Source organism: Perca fluviatilis, chromosome 11, assembly GCF_010015445.1.
Source record: "Perca fluviatilis chromosome 11, GENO_Pfluv_1.0, whole genome shotgun sequence".
Lineage (NCBI taxonomy): Eukaryota > Metazoa > Chordata > Actinopteri > Perciformes > Percidae > Perca > Perca fluviatilis.
In genome coordinates, this window is record NC_053122.1 from 714,701 (window position 1) to 731,224 (window position 16,524).

The window sequence follows — 16,524 nt, forward strand, 5'->3', positions numbered from 1 at the left end:
TTATTTTCATGACTATTTACATTGTAGATTCTCACTGAAGGCATCAAAACTATGAATGAACACATATGGAATTATGTACTTAACAAAAAAGTGTGAAATAACTGAAAACGTCTTATATTTTTTATTAATAAGGGAAAAGATTCCACTAATTAACCCTGACAAAGCACACCTGTGAAGTGAAAACCATTTCAGGTGACTACCTCATGAAGCTCATTGAGAGAACACCAAGGGTTTGCAGAGTTATCAAAAAAGCAAAGGGTGGCTACTTTGAAGAATCTAAAATATAAGACATGTTTTCAGTTATTAGGCCAGGCTTCCCTAGTGGCCCTCTGTGTATATAATAAATCGGACGAGACTGCCCAGCCTTTTACCCACTCTGGAGAGAGTCTCAGGAGAGGATAGCCCGAGTACCACGGAAACGGAGAGGCAAGACTCATCCTGGGAATGCTCTGGTGCAGTCCTCCGAATTACTCACTCCCGCCCGGGCTCTGATAGGGATGGCTGGTGCCCAGACCGACACAGAGACTGGTCCAGACACGGGAGAAGAGAACGCGGCCCAGGAAAGTGCTCTGTTCTCCAGTGAAGAAGACGTCCAAGGCACCCAGCAGCTTCCCCCTCTCACAGGCCAGTATGGTACAGCTCAATTACAAGATCCTACTCTTGCAAATGCCTTAAGAAATGTGCAGGTATTAGAAGGTGTAGTATTAGGTGATAGGACAAGCCCTACTTACCCCCATTTCGCAGTAAACAGGGGGTTAGTGTATCAGATAGTGGAAAAAAAATGATGAAGTGCATGAACAGCTCCTAGTGCCACAGCCCTATCGGGCCACAGTACTCCACCTAGCACATGCACACCCGCTAGGCGCAGCCCCCCTAGGGGAGTAGAAGACTAAGGACAGAATCATGCAACGTTTCTTTTGCCCAGGAGTACACAAAGAGATAGAGAACTACTGTTGTAGTTGCCCTGAGTGTCAGCAGGTCGCGCCAAAGCCCACATATAGAAACCCGCTCATTCCCTTGCCCATTATTGAAACTCCTTTTGAGAGGATTGGCTTAGACATAGTCGGGCCCTTACCGAAAAGTTCCAGGGGGCATCAATACATTCTGGTCATTCTGGACTATGCGCCCGGTACCCTGAGGCCATTCCGCTGAGGGAAAGCTACATCCAGACAAATCGCCAAGGAGCTGTTCCTTCTCTCAACTAGTCTGGGAATCCCAAAAGAGATATTGGCGGACCCAAGGGACTCCATTCATGTCCAGGGTAATGAAAGAACTCTGTGCTTTACTGAAAATCAAACAGCTGAGAACCTCGGTCTACCACCCCCCGGACGGACGGCCTAGTCGACGTTTTTACAAAAAGACACTTAAGTCCATGCTGGCGAAGCGGTTGGGGAAGATGGGCGCAACTGGGATCAGCTGTTACCATACATATTGTTTGCGGTGAGAGAGGTACCTCAGTCTTCTACTGGTTTTCACCCTTTGAGCTCTTACTTTCCTACAGACCCAGAGGGCCGCTCGACATCGCCAAGGAGGCCTGGGAGGAGCAGCCATGCCAACAGCGGACTTTGTGATCGAACTCGGGGCCATGAGGGGGAGAGAATGAAGGCCATCTATCCCATGATGCGCAAACACCTGGAGGCCAGTCAGCGACAACAGCAAGCCTACAACAGATCTGCTCAACCCAGGGAGTTTGAGCCGGGGGACAGGGTGCTGGTCCTGGTACCAACCGTGGAGTGTAAATTCCTGGCAACCTGGCAAGGACCATATGAGGTCATTGAACGCATGGGAGAAGTAAACTACAAGGTGAGGCAACCAGATAAAAGAAAAACTGAGCAGATTTATCATGTTAACCTCTTAAAGAAGTGGCACGCCAGAGAGGCGTTGTTCAGCTGTCTACCCCCAAAGAGACGAAGGAACCGGCGCGAGATGAGGTTCAGCTGGGTCCAAATCTGTCCCCACATCATCGACTGATGGCCCTGGAACTCGTGGATCGGAACCAGGATGTCTTCTCCTCCCTTCCTGGTCACACAGAAGTGGTCCAACATGAGATCCGCACCCTGCCTGGCCGAACGGTAAACCAGCACCCGTACCGTGTGCCAGAGGCTCGTAAAGTGGCTATACAGAAGGAGGTAAGGAAGATGCTGGAGTTGGGAATAATCGAAGAGTCACACAGTGCCTGGGCAAGTCCCATTGTACTAGTTCCCAAACCAGACGATTCAGTACGATTTTGCAATGACTATCGACAGTTGAATGAAGTATCTGAATTTGATGCATACCCAATGCCTCGTGTCGATGATTTAATAGACACATTGGGGCATGCTCGTTTTCTAACCACTCTTGACCTTACAAAAGGCTATTGGCAGGTGCCCCTGACCCCGGCGTCCAAGGAGAAGACAGCCTTTGCCACCCCGGAAGGGCTCTACCAGTATACCCGGCTTCCGTTTGGTCTCCACGGGGCACCTGCCACATTCCAACGCCTGATGGATCGAGTCCTGGCGCCCCACAAGAGGTACGCAGCGGCTTATTTGGATGATGTCGTCATACAAAGTCCGGATTGGGCCAGCCACCTACCCCGGGTACAAGCGGTGCTGGATTCGCTCAGGGAAGCAGGACTCACAGCGAACCCGAAGAAGTGCAAGCTGGCCTTCAGCGAGACAAACTACCTGGGGTACACCATTGGGCGGGGGTTGGTCAAACCACAGGAAGCCAAACTACAGGCCATACAGGACTGGCCACGGCCCATCACCAAGAAGCAAGTAAGGTCATTTTTGGGCCTCGCTGGCTACTATAGACGTTTTATTACTGGTTTTGCTACCATAACTGCACCTTTGACAGAGCTGACGACCAAACGCCACTCTCGAATGGTAAAGTGGAACCCTGGCGGGGCGGAGGCGTTTTGCCAACCTGAGCGGGCACTCTGCTCGGTCCGATCCTGGTGGCACCAGACTTCAAGAAGGAGTTCATTGTCAAGCGGATGCTTCAGAGGTAGGTCTGGGTGCTGTCCTCGCCCAGGCACATGACGGTGAGGAACATCCCATTCTCTACCTAAGCAGGAAGTTACTTCCAAGAGAGAAAACTATTCCACGGTGGAAAAAGAATGTCTAGCTGTTACCTGGGCCCTGGAGTCGCCGTTTCGCTTTTTTTCCTGGGCCGACGTTTCACGGTGGTATCTGATCACGCCCCTCTGCAGTGGATGGCCAAGAACAAGGAAACAAACAGTAGAGTTACCAGGTGGTTTTTGAGCTTGCAACCATTTAACTTTTCTGTTGTCCACAGGGCTGGCAAGCACCACAGCAATGCGGACGCCCTCTCCCGGCGTGATGCCGTCTTCTCTGCCTTTGCCCCGACGAGGACGTCGGTCTCGAGGAGGGGGATATGTGACGTCACGAGAGGCTGTGTCCTGGACGGACGTTACATCCCCCTGAGATGGCTGCAAGCACAGACAGCTATGGCTCCATCCGCTGGTATAATCGGGAACTCCACCCCTCTGTGGCCAATGTTCCCACACAGCTGTGACAAATCAGGAGCTGATGAGCTGAAGGGTTTTTAAGGGATGGACACACACTTAGAGAGTTCTGTGTGTGATGGGGAGACATGCTCCAAGCTGGGCTACCAGGAGGACGAGAGCGCTGTGCTGCTGTTGCCATGAGGAGTATGAAGAGTTGGAGAGACTTGTCTGTGGAGGGGACTCACCGTTGGAAGTGTTCACCTGTGGAAATACGTGAGAGACATTTGGAAGGACTTACTGCTAGCTTGGCTACTAGCTGTAGCCTGGACTACCGTAAGGCTGAGAAAAACTGTTTATTTTCCTGAGGGAGAGAATTATGATTTCAAGAGGCCGAAGCGACATCCCTGAAGTGTTGGCCCTTAAAGAGCAACAAGATGTCTGCATTCTGTTATGTTTTCATTGACTTCCAAGAACTTTAATAAATTCCTTGTTATTATTTGAACCTCGTCTCCTTGCACTGCTTGAGCCACCCCGCTGACAGCTGTGTAGCCTCTAATGGCATCACAATATATATAAAAAGCCAGAGCGCAACACAATGTTACAATGAACGTCAGCAGGCGTAGGAAGACTGCACTGTAATTCCTACAGCACTGCATGTACAGTTTTCCCTAAGGAGATGTCCTGTGTTCACATTTCTTGGTCTATTAGTGCTATGCAGTGCTGTCTTTTCCTTTCTGTATCGCAATGACATGGTCTGTCAACAAATTACAGTACAAACATTAAAAGCGTAAATGTGAATCTTGTCCAGTCTCTTGCAATCAAACTCCCACATACACTAAGGTGTAACCTACAATTTACAATAATTGTCATCAAAACTTTAGCCATAGTTTGGATCAGAACTTCCCTCCAGAGTACACTGTTATATGGACAACATGACTAAGCAATTTGACTGTCTTATCCGTACACAATGACACAAGGACTTGTCGTTCTGAGGGCACTGACATGTTCATTGACACAGATATTTACTTTGGTGAGATGAACTAAGGATTTTGAGCAAGAGACTGGCTTTTGCAGGTAATTCATGGTGTTTTACTATTTGTACGAATTGTTTTGAGAAATGCACTTACTGTTTTGCAAATGTCGAGGACGATTCGAGAAATGTACCAAAGCAACTGAGAAAATCTTTAAGACAGACAGATAGACATATGCACCATCTATATGATATCCTACAAAATTACGGCGACTGCTGGCCGGTCGTGACAGTTAAGTTTGTACACCAAAACAATCTGAAAACCGATTCCTGTAATTATCAACGTTACTGTCGTTCATCTCCAAGTCTAAACTACTTCTCCATGTTTGAGACGGTCCTTGGCAAAGCTAAAACGTCTAACATCATAAAAAAGCTAAAATCTATGTATCGATAAAGATAAAACCGAACAGTCTTTAGAGCGGCCGGCAATCGCTGTAACTTCACACGATATCATACAAATGATTGTCTATAAGTTTGTGTACAATATCCTATGAACCCGTCGAAGATAAATGTGTTGACTGGACAGATTGCAGAAGTCCCTGGTCACCAGTTTCTTAGAAATGTCTCAGTTGTTTTTTATTCTTTTATCCAGGCGTTAAAGGGGGATTTTAAGGAAGGTGTGCAGCGCTAAACTCTGTCTGTTTGATCGTTGCATAAGTGGGATTTTAAGGAACATGTGCATCTCTGAACTCTGTCTGTTTGATCGTTGCATTAGTGAGATTTTAAGGAACATGTGCAGCTCTAAACTCTCTGTCTGTTTGATCGTTGCTTTAGTGAGATTTTAAGGAACATATGCAGCTCTAAACTCTGTCTGTTTGATTGTTGCATTAGTGAGATTTTAAGGAACATGTGCAGCTCTGAACTCTGTCTGTTTGATTGTTGCATTGGTGAGTTTTTTTACTAAATAATTTCTCTCAGTGATGTAATCACTAAATCAGATTCCCCTCAGTGATATAAACACTAAATCAGATTTCTCTTTGATGTAAACACTAAATCAGATTTCTCTAGTGATGTAATCACTAAATCAGATTTCTCTAGTGATGCATGATGTAAACACTAAATCAGATTTCTCTCAGTGATGCATGATGTAAACACTAAATCAGATTTCTCTGTGATGTAATCACTAAATCAGATTTCTCTCAGTGATGTAATCACTAAATCAGATTTCTCTCAATGATGCATGATGTAATCACAAAATCAGATTTCTCTCAGTGATGCATGATGTAAACACTAAATCTGAAAGCAAACTCGGTTGATCAATAATCTTGAGAACATATTAGTAATGTAAGATTGGTTCTTAATACGATGTGGTGAGATATTAAAGTTAATGTCGATAACGAGCCTGGATGAAAGGACGAATGGATGGATGAAAGGATGAATGGATGGATGGATGGATGGATGGATGAATGGATGGATGAAAGGATGAGTAGTCAGTCTCTAAAATGTGGATCAGTGTTTACCAACTCCACCAGACCAGTCTGGACATGTCACACGCTACCAACTCCACCAGACTGGACATGTCAAACTCTACCAACTCCACCAGACTGGACATGTCACACGCTACCAACTCCACCAGACTGGACATGTCACACGCTACCAACTCCACCAGACTGGACATGTCACACGCTACCAACTCGACCAGACTGGACACGTCACGCTCTACCAACTCCACCAGACTGGACATGTCAGACTCTACCAATTCCACCAGACCAGACTGGACATGTCCAACTCTACCAACTCCACCAGACCAGACTGGACACGTCAAACTCTACCAACTCCATCAGACTAGACTGGACATGTCGCACTCTACCAACTCCACCAGACCAGACTGGACATGTCCGACTTTACCAACTCGACCAGACTGGACACGTCAAACTCTACCAACTCCATCAGACTAGACTGGACATGTCCCACTCTACCAACTCCACCAGACTGGACATGTCAAACTCTACCAACTCCACCAGACTAGACTGGACATGTCAGACTCTACCAACTCCATCAGACCAGACTGGACATGTCAAACTCTACCAACTCCACCAGACCAGACTGGACATGTCAGACTCTACCAACTCCACCAGACTAGACTGGACATGTCAGACTCTACCAACTCCATCAGACCAGACTGGACATGTCAGACTCTACCAACTCCACCAGACCAGACTGGACATGTCAAACTCTACCAACTCCACCAGACCAGACTGGACATGTCAAACTCTACCAACTCCACCAGACCAGACTGGACATGTCAAACTCTACCAACTCCATAAGACCAGACTGGACATGTCGCACTTTACCAACTCCACCAGTCCAGACTGGACATGTCCGACTTTACCAACTCGACCAGACTGGACATGTCCCACACTACCAACTCCACCAGACCAGACTGGACATGTCCCACTCTACCAACTCCACCAGACCAGACTGGACATGTCAAACTCTAACGACTCGACCAGACTGGACATGTCCCACTCTACCAACTCCACCAGACCAGACTGGACATGTCCGACTTTACCAACTCGACCGGACTGGACATGTCCCACTCTACCAACTCCACCAGACCAGACTGGACATGTCCCACTCTACCAACTCCACCAGACCAGACTGGACATGTCAAACTCTACCAACTCCACCAGACCAGACTGGACATGTCAAACTCTACCAACTCCACCAGACCAGACTGGACATGTCAAACTCTACCAACTCCACCAGACCAGACTGGACATGTCAAACTCTACCAACTCCACCAGACCAGACTGGACATGTCAGACTCTACCATGGCCGGCCCACACTGACCCAACTGTTGGTGTTTGTTGTAAGCTCCTTCTAACAGGAAGTCATCTCTAGACTCTAACAGGAAGTTATTTCTCTGCAGACTTTGGATTTTGAGACGCGGCCGATCTTCTCGCTGCGCGTTGAGGCGTCCAACTGCTACGTGGACGCCCGTTTCCTGGCGCCCGGCGCCTTCAGCGACGTGGTGGCGGTCCGGCTGCTGGTGGAGAACGTCGACGAGCCACCGCTGTTCTCCTCCACGGGCGCCACGATGCAGATCTCAGAGGCAGCGCCAATCGGCACCGACCTGGGATCAGTTTCAGCTCGCGACCCAGACGCCAGAAACAGCCCCGTCAGGTAGGGAACAGTCAGTCAGTCAGGAAACAGTCAGTCAGACAGGAAACAGTCAGTCAGGAAACAGTCAGGTAGGAAACAGTCAGTCAGTCAGGAAACAGTCAGTCAATCAATCAGTCAGTCAGGAAACAGTCAGGTAGGAAACAGTCAGGAAACAGTCGGTCAGGTAGGAAATATTTATATAAATGAATAATAATTTGCCATTTAAAATTTTGTTTTCAATTTATTTGACATTTTGTTTCAAAGTTTTTGTAACATACTCAGACTTCTGTAAATGATGCATCTCTCTCCAGTTGTTTGTTCCCATCTGTCTCCAATCGTTTGGTCCCATCTGTCTCCAATCGTTTGGTCCCATTTGTCTCCAGTCGTTTGGTCCCATTTGTCTCCAGTCGTTTGGTCCCATTTGTCTCCAGTCGTTTGGTCCCATCTCTCTCCAGTCGTTTGGTCCCAGGCAGCGTGCTGATTCGTCAGGGTTAGTCACATGTCTGTATGTTTACAGGTATTCTATCGACAGGAAGTCGGACATGGAGCGTTACTTTGCCATTGACAGTATTTCAGGAGTCATCACAACCGCCAGAGCTCTGGACCGAGAGACCGTCGCTGTGCACAACATCACCGTCCTCGCTACAGAGACCCGTAAGTTATGGAAACATAGTTATTGATACACACATATAGACATGTATAGTATATACATACTACCAGTATATACCATGCTACCAGTATATACCATGCTACCAGTATATACCATACTAACAGTATATACATGCTACCAGTATATACATACTACCAGTATATACCATACTACTTAAACTTGACCAATTTTTCTGCGTTTTTTGAACTTTTTTAAATATGTCTGAGAATCTTGTCATTTCATTGTGTGTGTGTGTGTGTGTGTGTGTGTCTGTCAGTGAATGTGTCTCAGGTGGGGAAAGCTGTGGTTCTGGTCTCCGTGACGGATGTTAACGACAACGCTCCGAGCTTTGCCATCGAGTATCAAACGTTTGTCTGCGAGGACGCTGAACCTGGACAGGTGAACGTCTGTCTTCTCCTGTCAGTTCATCTGGACTTTTCAATCGGCTTAAACACAATTTATTCTGAACAAAATGTTAAAATATCTCTTACAGATAAAAAGGGTTATAAGAAAATATAATGTCCTTAAGAACAAGAACTAAACAGCTACATTTTCTCTCTCGAAACACAAACTGTTTTTAAACAAATCTACAACGACACCATCGTGTTTAGTCTGATGGAGACGAACCTCCGAGAGACGGAAACACAGAACAGTCTCAGAAGTCTTGATCTTTTTGTTGTTTCCAGAAATTTCCCTAAAATATAAAATGCAGACTGAAATATCAACTTCATGACATGTGATTATCTGGTTTATTTTTGCTTTTATAATCACAAAGTCAGAGTTTCAGCTGCGATTATCGTATTGGTCCGAATATAAGACGATGAAATGCTGCGTTATTGACTTTAGACCAGGTTTTTGTTGGTCAATGGTGCCATCACTTCCCGCTGCCTCAAGATAGCAATACTCCCAGAATGCACCTGAACACACCTCCCTGTAAGACCAGCATGCCCAGAATGCACCTGGACACACCTCCCTGTAAGACCAGCATGCCAAGAATGTACCTGAACACACCTCCCTGTAAAATCAGCACTCCCAAAATACACCTGAACACACCTCCCTGTAAGACCAGCATGCCCAGAATACACCTGAACACACCTCCCTGTAAGACCAGCACGCCCAGAATGCACCTGAACACACCTCCCTGTAAGACCAGCACGCCCAGAATGCACCTGAACACACCTCCCTGTAAGACCAGCATGCCCAGAATACACCTGAACACACCTCCCTGTAAGACCAGCACGCCCAGAATGCACCTGAACACACCTCCCTGTAAGACCAGCACGCCCAGAATGCACCTGAACACACCTCCCTGTAAGACCAGCACGCCCATGGGCCACAGATGGGTGCAGGTGCATTTGCTGTTTAAATGACGTGGGCGCTGGACGGAAAATTGACAACTGGGTCGGTCTTAAACTAGCAAAGAGACTTGCGTCGGGCTTTGCGCTGCGCCAGGTGCAGGATAGGTGCCTAAATCTTGTTTTCATAAAGAAAATAATTTTATTTGAAAATAATTCTAATAAAACACATTGAATAAAACAAGGTAGGCTGTTGTGTTTAACATCTTTTAAATAGATGAAAGTGTCACGTTTAATTTAATGGTAAATGTTTTTAAGGCCTTCTGCTGATTGACTGCTCTGGTAACGGGCATCTCATCATAATCACACACTCTCCTGCAGTCTCTTGGAAGCTTTGAGGACCACTGTAACATTTTCTATGGCTGTTTGCATTTTTAGATGGTGTATCATCAGATGTTGGGCTCTCGGTGCTGATCTAAAGATTAATAATCTCAGTTATTTATGTTGAAAGGGTCGGATCATCTGTTTCTGATCTCCGTCCAAATGTTCCACTAATCTGACTGGAGTCACATGACCCGGATCACAGGCTGGAGTCATATGACCCAGATCACGGGCTGGAGTCACATGACCCAGATCACAGGCTGGAGTCACATGACCCAGATCACAGGCTGAGGGTCACATGACTGACCCTACCCATCATGCATTTCACTCAGCAAGCTGGCGATTCGACCTGTGCAGGTCTGCGTTACTGGAAAGTTTATGTTTCACACTGTTAGTTAACAATGTATGTTAATAATTTCTCCCATATTTCAGATCACATTCCTGTTCATTTGTGTAGTTTTTGGCACCAAAAACTACACAAAAGCAACCGAAACAGCAAAAGAAAGGGACCAAAAGACTGGTGTCCAAACTGCCATGTGACCAGGATCAGGGAAGATAGATCAGAGGGTTATCAGATATCCGATATTAGTTATTAGATATTAAATGTTATCTGCATGGTGATGATAAAGCTTTAAATCTCTGCAGAAGTGAGGGAATCTGATTGGTTTAATTCAGAAAAAAAACAAACAGAAGTATAATGTAGTATAAATAGGGTATAAAACGGTCGGCTAAATGACATGTAATGTAATATAATGTTTGTGTGTTTGACCCGTCAGATCATTGAGACTCTGAGCGCTGTGGACCGAGACCAACTGGAGAACGGACATCACTTCCTGTTCTCTCTCAGCGCCGAGCATGCTGGGAACTTCACCCTGAGAGACAACAAAGGTGCAGTTCACCTTAAACACACAGCACTACAGTCCACCTTAAACACACATCACTACAGTCTACCTTAAACACACATCACTACAGAATACACCTGAACACATCTCCCTGTAAGACCAGCACTCCCAGAATGCACCTGAACACACCTCCCTGTAAGACCAGCACGCCCAGAATGCAACTGAACACACCTCCCTGTAAGACTAGCACGCCCAAAATGCACCTGAACACACCTCCCTGTAAGACCAGCACGCCCAGAATGCACCTGAACACACCTCCCTGTAAGACTAGCACGCCCAGAATGCACCTGAACACACCTCCCTGTAAGACCAGCACACCCAGAATGCACCTGAACACACCTCCCTGTAAGACCAGCATGCCCAGAATGCACCTGAACACACCTCCCTGTAAGACCAGCACGCCCAGAATGCACCTGAACACACCTCCCTGTAAGACCAGCATGACCAGAATGCACCTGAACACACCTCCCTGTAAGACCAGCTACAGTCCACCTTAAACACATCACTGGGGATGAACGACCCACTATAGCTTGATGGAGTCGTATTGGCGCCTACCTTGAACTGTAATGTCCACCCAAACCACGGGCAGCGGTTTGGTTTCTGTGATGCGAGGTGTTTGGTGCTTCTGTCCTCAGACAACACGGCGTCCGTCCTGACTGCGCCGGGTTTTCTGCGGCGAGACCAGCCGGTCCACGTCCTGCCTGTGGTGATCTCGGACGGCGGGCGCCCCCCCCTCAGCAGCACCAACATGCTGTCCGTCACCGTCTGCGTCTGCCAGGTCCACGGAGACCAGCGCGCCTGCAGCCGGCCGCCGGCAACACCGCTGGTCGCTGGCCTCAGCACCGCCACGGCCTTACTCACCTGCATCATCACACTGCTGGGTAACAAACAAACACACACACACAGACACACACACACACAGAGACACACAGACACACACACACACCCCACACACACACACACAGACACACACAGACACACACACAGACACACATACACATACAGAGACACACATACACACTCACACAAAGACACACATACATAAACACACACAGAGAGACACACACACACAGTGACACACACACCCAATGACACACACACACACACACACAAACACACAAACACACACACTTTATGTTCCTCTACAGGAGTGGCTACTATGGAGTTAGAATCATGCCAAAACCTCACACACACAAAACGTGTTTTACTCACGCCCAACGATTCACAAACAAACTCAGTGTGGTTTGCAAATACAAAACATCATTTACAAACTAATGCATTTTGTTCTGCAAATAAGAAACCTACCTATCAAACAAATACAGTATGTTTTACACATACAAAGAAACGTATTTCTTCAAGGACAAAAAATATCCTGCAAGTACAAACTAAAATCTTTCAAGAACAAAAAAATCTTTCAAGTACAAAAAAAAAAATCCTTCAAGTACAAAAAAAAAATCCTTCAAGTACAAAACAAATTCTACAAGTACGAAAAACTGTCACATGACTTTTGGCACAGATTTTCCGCCTTGCTGATCCACACACAAATGCAGGTACATTTTCTAAGAAATGTCCTGTAATTTGCACTCCACAACAGCAGGTGGCGCTGTTAAGTCAATTTAAGCCTGCCAGGACCATAGATATATACACGCAGATTTTTTTAAATGTTATTACGGTGCATAACTTACTGGAACAAAGCTGAGCAACGTGTTGTTGCTGGTGACAAAACCACTGATTATATATATATGTATATTGAAGCGATACTGGCGTTAAAGACCCGCTGATCGTTGTCTGATTCTTTGAAATGAATGCCGGCAGTGCATTGTGGGAAATCGGCTTTGCATGCGCCCAACTCTGATCACATCTGTTCTGTCTTACAGCATACTGTAATATTTCACCAGTAATAAGACCAAAATAATATTATTAAAATAAAGAAATGCATACTATAATATCTACATATATGTTGCTAGATGTAGAATTATAGTTTAAAAAATATCAAAACAACAAAGCAGCATCCCTGGCCAAAATAAATAATAACATTAAAAGAAATACAATTAAACCATGATAAGATCTTGTTAATAAATGTTGATTAAAACAGCGGTTATTGGGATAAAAATACCAATAATAGCAAAGCTGTATACAGCTTCTCTGTACAGAAAGAAACGTGCTGTGATCAGGGAATCTGTGCGTAGACCACAGATGATGATGTCATTGACCTACATAGGCATCGCATCCGTGGGCCCGTCACAGAATTTTCGGCGAATCTGTGAAACTGCCACAGATATTGAGTTAAGGGGCCGTGTTCATTTCACAGAACTCAGTGAGACCGGCAGCCTGTAGGCTACTACGAAGCAAGATCAACATGCTGGATCTCTTTCAGTTACCCGGCATCACCTAACCTAACCTTGAGTGGTCTTAGAGGGAGCTTAACCAGGTTAACTCCTTCTTACCCTCACATTACTTTTAAGAATGGTCTGTTGTATCAGGTAGTTAAAAATAATAACAATGTAATCGAGCAACTTCTTGTTCCCAAGCTTCACCACCCCACAGTTCTGCAATTAGGCCATACTCACTTACTGGGGGCTCACTTGGGGGGTGGAAAAAACCAAGGAAAGAATATTGCAGAGGTTCTTTTGGCCAGGGGTTCACAAGGAGGTAGATAATTATTGTCACAGTTGCCCAGAGTGCCAGGTCACAGCTCCAAAACCAATTTACAGAAATCCGCTCATTCCCTGCCCATTATAGAAACACCTTTTGAGAGGGTGGGTCTGGATATTGTAGGTCCCCTCCCTAAGAGTGCTAGGGGCCATCAGTACATCCTTGTTCTTGTGGACTACGCTACCAGGTATCCAGAAATCATCCCCTTAAGAAAGGCTAATGCTAAACAAATTGCTAAAGAATTATTCCTTTTCAGCAGTAGAGTATGGCTGCCATAAGAAATTATTACTGACCAAGGGAGTCCTTTTATGTCCAGAGTTACTCAGCCGTTGTGTGCTCTGCTTCAAGTGAAACGGATCTGAACCTCAGTGTACCATCCACAGACAGATGGATTAGTGGAGAGGTTCAATCAAACCCTCAAAGCCATGCTGAGAAGGGCCATTGTGGAAGATGGAAGAAATTGGGACCAGATTCTTCCCTACCTCCTGTTTGCGGTAAGAGAAGTCCCACAGGCCTCCACTGGTTTCTCACCCTTAGACTTACTGTATTCCTACAAACCAAGGGGACTGCTAGACATTACCAAAGAGACCTGGGAGGAGCAACCCTGTCCCCATAGAACCATGCTTGAACATGTGGGGGCGATGCGGGAACGAATGAACACCATACTTCCCATTGTGAAAGAGCACATGGCAAAGGCACAACGAGATCAAAGTGCAGCCTATAACAGAACGGCCCAACCTAGGGAGTTTCAACCAGGAGACAGAGTTTTAATGCTGGTACCCACAGTAGAATGCAAATTCTTGGCTACGTGGCAGGGACCATTTGAGGTTATTGAAAGAGTGGGGGAAGTCAATTACAGAGTGTGACAACCGGGAAAATGGAAAGGTAAGCGAATATACCATTTTAACCTCTTAAAGAAATGGCATGATAGAGAAGCACGGTTCATTGTCTGTTCCCCTAGGAAGACAAGCGACTTGGCCCGGGATGCAGTGCGATTTGGTCCTGACCTTTCCCCTCATCAACTACAGCAAGCCTGGGAGCTGGTGATGTTTTTTCGTCCCTCCCAAGCTGCACTCACCTAGTGGAACATGAAATACGCACCCAACCTGGACACGTGATGAACCAAAGACCATATCAGGTACCGGAGGCACGTAAGAAGCTGATTGAGGCGGAGGTACAGACAATGCTGGAGTTGAAGGTAATTGAAGAGTCCAAAAGTGCTTGGTCAAGCCCTATAGTCCTGGCAGACAAACCTGACAATGTGATACGTTTCTGTAACAACTTTAGAACGGTAAAGGCCGTGTCCGACTTTGATGCCAACCCCATGCCTCGGGTTGACGAGCTCATTGAGAGTCTGGGCAATGCCCGATTCATAACCACTATAGATCTTACAAAAGGCTATTGGCAGGTTCCTGTGGCAGTGGACTGAAAGGAAAAGACAGCCTTCGCCACTCCAGGAGGCCTCTACAGGAGTGGCTACCCTGTGACAAAATGGGCACCACCCAAACTACAGGTCCCAGAATGCACCTCACTGGAAGGTGCGAATTCCTCAGCCCCTTGATTACAGCAGGTGCTCATGCACTGGGAGAAGACAAAGAGAGCAGAGGCAGAGAGGAGAGTTCTCGGGGAAAGAACCTAAGCTACCAGGACTTTGTGAAAACAGGTGGTTTTGCTCCCAGTAAGTTTTTGAGTTGGAGTTAATGTTTTTCGTTGGACTATTTTCTGAAAAAGATTGCTCTAAAATAAAACCTCTGTTTGCTTACAACCGCGTTTTGGCTGGTCTCTGCCCTACACCCCGCCTGTTGCAACGAAAAACCTCTCACGACATCACAACACATACAAAGACACACAAACACACATACACACAGATATATATCTATATGTGTGTATAGCACTTACTGATTGACTCCACCCTTTCCTGTCTCCTAGGTGTTGTCATGGTAACAGTAGCTGTCAGGCACCAGAGGCGAGAGCCCCCGATGACGGACGAGGAGCGAGACATCCTGGAGAACATCGTTCGTTACGATGATGAGGGCGGAGGAGAGGAAGACACCGAGGCCTTCGACATGTTCGCTCTGAGACAAACAGAACCGACCCGCAGGGTCCACCACCCGCCACCGGGACCCCTCAGAGACCATGACGTCCTCCGGCCGCCACCGGGACCCCTCAGAGACCACGACGTCCTCCGGCCGCCACCGGGACCCCTCAGAGACCATAACGTCCTCCCGCTGCCACAGGGACACCTCAGAGATCACGACGTCTTCCAGCCGCCACCGGGACCCCTCAGAGACAATGACGTCCACCCGCTGCCACCGGGACCCCTCAGAGACCACGACGTCCACCCGCTGCCACCGGGACCTCTCAGAGACCACGATGTCCTCCCGCTGCCACCGGGACCTCTCAGAGACCACAATGTCCTCCCGCTGCAACCGGGACCTCTCAGAAACCACGATGTCCTCCCGCTGCCACCGGGACCTCTCAGAGACCACGATGTCCTCCCGCTGCCACTGGGATCCCTCAAAGACCACGATGTCCTCCCGCTGCCACCGGGACCTCTCAGAGACCACGATGTCCTCCCGCTGCCACCGGGACCTCTCAGAGACCACGATGTCCTCCCGCTGCCACTGGGATCCCTCAAAGACCACGATGTCCTCCCGCTGCCACCGGGACCTCTCAGAGACCACGACGTTCTCCAGCTGCCACTGGGACCCCTCAGAGACCATGATGTCCTCCTGCTGCCACCAGGACCCCTTAGAGACCACGATGTCTACCCCCCAGAGTCCCAGGTGGATAAGCAGCATCTGTTCCAGGATTTCATCGGGGTCAGACTGCAGGAGGCGGACCGGGACTTGGCAGCGCCGCCCTACGACTCGCTGCAGACCTACGCCTTCGAGGGCAGTGGCTCGGCTGCCGAGTCTCTCAGCTCCCTGAACTCTTTAAACTCGTTGGACTCGTTGGAGTCCGAGCAGGACTACGAGTTCCTGAGAGAGTGGGGGCCGAGGTTCAGGAAGCTGGCTGACCTTTATGGACATGACGAGGGGGGCGGAGTCTGCTGGTAG

The 16,524-nt window shown here is 47.5% G+C and overlaps 1 protein-coding gene across 1 annotated transcript in view; it reads left to right on the forward strand.

Moving 5' to 3' along the window:
- The window catches only part of LOC120569073 (cadherin-7-like), a 38,137-nt gene extending 21,613 nt beyond the window's left edge, over window positions 1-16,524 (forward strand). The window contains exons 8-13 of the mRNA XM_039816918.1: window positions 7,351-7,604; window positions 8,101-8,237; window positions 8,510-8,631; window positions 10,685-10,796; window positions 11,446-11,691; window positions 15,395-16,524. Of these exons, the coding sequence (XP_039672852.1) occupies window positions 7,351-7,604; window positions 8,101-8,237; window positions 8,510-8,631; window positions 10,685-10,796; window positions 11,446-11,691; window positions 15,395-16,524 (2,001 nt within the window). The remainder of the gene's footprint in view (window positions 1-7,350; window positions 7,605-8,100; window positions 8,238-8,509; window positions 8,632-10,684; window positions 10,797-11,445; window positions 11,692-15,394) is intronic.